This window comes from Cylas formicarius, unplaced genomic scaffold, assembly GCF_029955315.1.
Source record: "Cylas formicarius isolate icCylForm1 unplaced genomic scaffold, icCylForm1.1 PGA_scaffold_2__14_contigs__length_35257938, whole genome shotgun sequence".
Lineage (NCBI taxonomy): Eukaryota > Metazoa > Arthropoda > Insecta > Coleoptera > Brentidae > Cylas > Cylas formicarius.
In genome coordinates this window covers 10019730-10026081 of record NW_026844319.1, presented here as the reverse complement: position 1 = coordinate 10026081, position 6352 = coordinate 10019730, and the positions used below count along the sequence as shown (strand labels likewise).

At 36.7% G+C, this 6352-nt stretch overlaps 1 protein-coding gene across 1 annotated transcript; it reads right to left on the bottom strand.

The window, feature by feature from the left end:
* Positions 1-1035: 1035 nt before the first annotated feature.
* Positions 1036-1569, bottom strand: LOC132698590 (nuclear nucleic acid-binding protein C1D-like). Its single transcript, XM_060664773.1, has 2 exons — positions 1220-1569; positions 1036-1170 (listed from the first exon to the last, which is right to left on the bottom strand). Exons 1-2 carry the CDS (start codon positions 1496-1498, stop codon positions 1084-1086), a joined length of 366 nt encoding a protein of 121 aa, XP_060520756.1. The 5' UTR covers positions 1499-1569; the 3' UTR covers positions 1036-1083.
* Between the last annotated feature and the right edge of the window lie 4783 nt (positions 1570-6352).

Here is a 6352-nt window from a genome sequence, read left to right as displayed (position 1 = left end):
CAATTTACATGTATTCGTTTTGCATTATTATAATTATTTTTTTTCAATACTTGTTAACTAAAGCAAGCTCTTGTGCGGAATGTTCCCAAGGTATATTAAATTGGCATATTTGAAAGTGATCTCTAGCTTGAATTGCTCTTAGTGTCTGTGGCAGTTGATGAGCAAAACATTTGAAAACTTGGGAGCACTCTGGATGTCATGAAACTTTGTGTAATATGACTGAAACAAAGAATATATTAGGGAAGTAGTTAACTTTCAAATTAGATTAGTATTATTCCTTTGGTGTAATAAAATGAATCTTTTAAGATATTTTTGTATTTCATTATTGGTTCCTTGATATCAAAAGTGTTTTTTTGTAAAGGTATTATATCCATGTGACAGAGACCCCCAAACGATACATGAATGGGATTAGTACATAAAAAATTTGAGTCTGCTTTGCTCTGCAATTTTTCTGGTGTAGCAATGTAATTTTAGTTTTATACTCTGTGAATGTTGTCGGTAACACAGATCCCGGCAATCTGTCGGTGATTTGTGTGCGTCCTCATTTCGCAGACATGACTACATTAATGTAAAGTTTTAAAAGTATGAAAAACCAGTTTTTATCGTAGCCATTTTATTATGGCACTGGAGAATTTTTTTTTGAGACTGGAGAAGTGTTTTATTTATATTGATTCAGGAGTAGTCCAAAATAGTTTTGAGCCATTTAGTATGAGGAATAACCAGTCTCCATAGGTAAGCTGCACCTACATTGACAACATCTCATTCTTAATCAATCACCTTATGATGAACAGACCGTCAATAACTTCGGATATATGTCTGGAACGCAGTGTCTCTGTTTATAATCATTCCCATCTCAAATAAAATAAATAAAATATCAGTCACATAAGACGCAGCATTCATAAATATTTGTTTATGTTGGCTTCAGGTTTTTCGACTCATTTTACGAATTAAACTTTGTCTCCTTTGCAGTCATACCTTTGGTTTTTCCCCATTTCACCTATATCAAAAACAAATCTACATAATATAAAAAAGTTTAATCACATTATTGAAATTGACTTTTCTTTGTCAAAATGAATATTTCAATCACTGCTTGTTATTAATGCCATGTTTGATGAATCTGGCGGCCACTTTCTGAACAAGTTTTGGTCGTATTGTTTGCCTCTCATGAGCCTTGAAAAACAAACATTAAAGCTTAAGGGGAGCACAAATTATAAATTACCTGTTTTGCTTTTTCCATATAATCTTTGACACGATTAAGTTGATTTTTCACTTCGTTTTTCGTCGGATCCAACCCTAACGTCTTTATATATGTCCAAAACATAGCATTTAACGTATAGGCGACGAACAAATCTAAATCTATTTTCTCTTTTAACGTTAGTTTCTCTCGATCCATATTTAATGCCTGATCTACTACTTGGTTCAGTTTTCCAATATTATGATCCAATTGCTTAAGTTTCTCGTTTAGCGGAAGATCCATTTGTGGAGGCTGATTGGACATCCTTAGAATCCTTGGCTGCAACTTCCAGATTTAAATATTTCGTAGAAATTTTTAGTTTTTTTTTTTTTTTTAATTACGCTTTATTTGGCCAATGCTGCTAAGGCAATTCGGCCAGCTTCTCGGTAGTGATGTGCAATAAACTATTTCCATGAAGGATGCCTGCATAATGAGGGTCTGGGTGATACCATCATCCTACTGGACGGCTATACAAAAAAAATAATGGATCAAAGAATTAGAAAATGTGAAAACCATATTCAAAGTTTTAATCCACATGCATCTAAAAAGCGGCAAACAATTCTAGCAGCAAAATTCAATTGAGTGCGGCGAAATAAAATGGAATTAATATACAGAGGCCAAGGAAAATTAGCACTAATGAGTGACTCATACAACTGTTGTGATTTTTCCTAATGAAGAGCACAGTCAAACAGCACATGACTTAACTCGCCCAGTTCTCCACATTCACAGTATTCGGAGAGTTTGACTTTAATTCTATTTAGGTGAGCCGGAGAACAGCAATGGTTGCTGCTCAGTCTACTTATGAAACCAGGGTTTAGTTGGCGGAGTAGAATAATGTGAGGTGAAATTAACTCCTTTCCCTAATCCTATATGTTTCCATCTGTGGCTCCAAGCATTCCAGATGTTATGCTTTAATTTAGGGAAGAATTCCCTAAAGCTCAATTTTATATTTTCCCGTGGTTCTAAGCGTGCAGCATTGGCGATCTGGTCAGCAATATCGTTTTCTTTTTTACTGGTATGGCTTGGTATCCAGCATAATTGGATGTCCTTATTTTGCGTTTTTATTAAGGTAAATAGTTTTTTTTCTTAACCTGCGAGGTTAGGTAGTTAGACTTTGCATCCATCCCAGTTTTATTGATATCTTCGAGGGCACTTTTGGAGTCTGAAAGGATGACTGCTTTGTTGATGTCATTCAATTCAATCCAATCAAGAGCTTAACAATAGCATAAATCTCGGCAGAGCAAATGGATAGTTCACTTGATAGGCCTTGTCCCATTTTAAGGTTCGTATTGTAGTTGTAAAGGCCAAAACCTACACGGCCTTCTTTATCTTTTGAGGCGTCTGTAAAAATTAAATGAAAATCAGGGGTCCAAGTCTCGCTCTTCTTAATTTCAAATAATTTGGAGTTATTATTATCTTTCTTTAGTTTTAAGTCTTGGATTTGAACAGAGCTTAAAAGGTTCGGCAGTGGATGAGAAAAACAGGAATAAACTGGGCTCCTGTAGAGTGTATCTAACAGTGAATCAACTCTTTCAAAAGCGTCCACAAGTGCAGGAATACTCTTTTTCTGAAAAAAGTAATAGTGTTCATTATAAGTGATATATAACCATCTAACCGCAGCTAAGGTTTCACTGTCCACTAAACTGGCGGCTTTCAATAATGATTTAGCCGCTAGCATGTATCTTCTGTGTTCTAAATCCATTTCACTTGCTTCCCCTAGAAGTATGTTAGTAGGTGTGGACTTCATATATCCCAGAGCTATTCTCAGTGCCTCAAATTGAATTTTGTTAAGTTGAGCAATAGACTTTCTTGAGCTACCACCTAAAAAAGAGGCTCCATAATCCAAATGGGGTCTGACATAAGCTTTGTAAAAAGTTAGAAGGGTAGAGGGATTAGATCCCACCAGATTCTACTTATAAATCGCATCATATTCAACCCACCTGAAGCTTTCTGTATCATATTTCTAATTTGTGGCTTCCATGACAGTTTTGGATCAAAAATCACTCCTAGATAAGTGATGGAATTTCTCCATGCTATGGTTCGAGTGTTGAAGTGAAGTCTGGGGAGATAATTAACATTGTAATTCTTCCTGGAAAAAATATAGCTGCAGATTTATTGGGGTTAATCTCAAGTCCTACATTCAAAAACCAAATATGTATATTTTGCAAAGTTCTATTCAAATTATTCACTATTTTTTGGGCATCAGTCCCAGTACTCAGCAAGGCGGTATCGTCCGCAAACTGTAAAAGTCTTATGTTCTCAGGCATTGTTTCTTTAATTGAATGTTGAATGTTGATGTAAATATTAAATAGTAATGGAGAGAGGGGAACTCGCTTGCTGGTGGTTCTGCCTGACACAAATGTATTAGTAGACGGATCTTTAACTTGTATCTTTCTGTTCGTGAGAAAATCTTTAATGAGCAAAGTCAAATCTCTGGCGATTCCAATTTTGGCCAGCACCGAGGTCAATAAGTCAACATTTATATTATCGTAGGCATTGGATATGTCCAGCGTCACCATTGCTGCTAGTTGATTGCGAGCCAAACTGCAGAGGACCTCTGAGGAGATAACTGCAAGATTGTCGAAAGCTCTCTTACCCTTTCTGAGTCCAGTTTGGCGAACATCGATTAAACCTTGGTTCTCTACGAACCATTCCAGTCGGTTTTTGATCATAATTTCAAAAGTTTTGCTTATGCAAGAAGCTAGGTTGATGGGCCTGTAGGACGATAACGCTGAGGGGTCCATTTGGGTTTTCCACGTCTTTGGAATGGTGGTTTCCCCCCGAAGTATTTTGTTGAAAAATTTGATAAGAAAGTCTGCTCCTTCAACAGGGAGATGGCACACTGAAAGGTACTTTATCCACACCGGGACTCTTGCTCTTCCGACCTTTAACAGCAGATGAGAAGCGACATTCGGGGATGGTACGCAACATAGAGGGAGGTTGCGTCAAAAGATCAAACATATTTTGTAGGATTGAGAAGTTCAAGGGAAAATGATAATTTTGGTGCCTGGTACCTTTAGCAAACCTTCTAATATTGCTCCAAACTTCTTTTGCACTAGTATTTGGAGATAGATTCTCACAAAAGTTGTACAAAGCCTTCCTTTTTCTTCCTACGTAGCAGCTGTCTTGTTTGTGCCCGGGTCCTTAATGATTCCAGGAAGTTGGTCTCAGAGGGGTGGCTTTTATAATCTCTGAATGCTTGTCTTTTCCGTTTAATGGCGTTGGTGCACTTATTATCCCACCAAGGTAACCCGTATTTTAATGAGTGTTTATATATTGGAACAGATTCTGCAATAGATAGGAAAATTATATTCATAAAATCCTCATAATTTATAGGAGGTGAAAGTTCTAAATTTCGTGGAGATTAAATCGAAAATTTTCTCCCAGTCTGCCTTGTTGAAATTATATTTACTAGTGTAGTTTCTTGTCGAACCTGAGTTGCAACGGTTATTTCCGATGATACACAAAATAGGAAAATGATCGCTATTCACTCTATCCTGGAGAACCCTGCAGTCAGTAAGTCCAGACAGTCTCTGGGAGCAAAAAGCCACATCTGGAGCGCTGTGTACGCCTGGGCGTGTGAGCCGAGTAGCTGATCAATCATTTAGTACCCACAAATCGTAATCCTTAATGAAATCATAAAGAATGTTACCACTTCTAATTTCCCGTGAGTAACTGACCTGGGAACCCCATATTGGATTATGTGTATTAAAGTCTCCCGTAAAGAGGACTGGTTTATTACGGGTTAGATCGAAAATTGAATCGACAACAAATAAAAAAATCGACAAGCTCTGCAAGAATAACCTGACACCTCTCTGGTATATTGATTCTGCTTAAGTCGATGATATTATATTTTATTTTGTTTTTCAAGAAAATTGCTATACCATCTGCACCATTTGGTTTATCAGCTCTTACAGAAGAGAATCCTGATATTTTGAAGTTAGTGTTGGGTTTGAGCAAGGTTTCATTGAGCAATAAGATCTGTAGCTTAAAATCCCTTATAACTCTAATGATAGCATCTTTATTTTTTCAGCCCCGCAAATGTTCCAATGAACGATATGCATTATAGCTCAACTATAAAACGCTTGTGACTAGAACTTAAACTTAGTTTTGCTACGTAAAAACTACTGTTAGATTAAAACTAGTAATAAGATTACCTTTTCTTTTTCTAACCCCTGTTGGTCAACCGCTGCCATCGCAGCAGCCCCCCCACCGTAGGTCAAAAGAACCAAAATATTGTTTCATATTGTTGACACAATTTTCATCCATACCTTTTATTGACATGACGTCTTTTTTGAAAGCTTCAAACTTGTTGCAGACTTCTTCCCAACCATTTCCTAGAGGAGTTACTTCCATTTCCGGCTCTGAAGTCAAGTTTTCACCTGCTTGTATAGATGAGACTTTTCTTTTTGCACTTGAGGGTAACAAAGTTAGTTCATGGGCTACTTTATCATACCCTTTGATAAAATGGGTATCAGGCCGTTTTCTTTTAAGTATGTTAAGTATGTATGATGTATATGAGGAACCGCCATGGGGACTTGTTGGATGAGGAGTTTTACTCTGAGTTTTTTTATTTAAACTAGGAAAATCTTCTGGTTTTCGGGTAAAGCCTTGGTTTGCATTAATTAGCCGCGGATGCAGTTTAGCTGCTTCATAAAAAGAAAGGTTGTAGAAGCTCATGGTTTCGTTAATTTGTTTTTGTCGTTTGTATTCGGGACATCCCCAGTCACTAGCAGTGTGGTGTCCCTTGCAATTTACGCTGCTTGGTTTTGGATTTACTTCACAATTTGGGATTTTACACATTTCATTTTTTTCATTGCTTGCTCTCTTTTTTCACAAACAAACATAAGATGATCTTCTGTACAAAAACCGCAACGAGGCTTGCTTCTACGATTATTTTTCACATGTCCAAATCTGCAACAATTGACGCACATTATAACCGGGTTAACATATTTTTTCACTTCTCTTTCATTATTAAAAATATTTACAATTTGGAGTAATGATTTGCCTTCAAATGTTACAATATAATCGTTTGTGGGGATGGTTTTCATTACTGTTTCGCCAGAAATAGCAAGTACTTTCTTCCTTCCTAAGACTCTGTTTACATTTAATATCTTA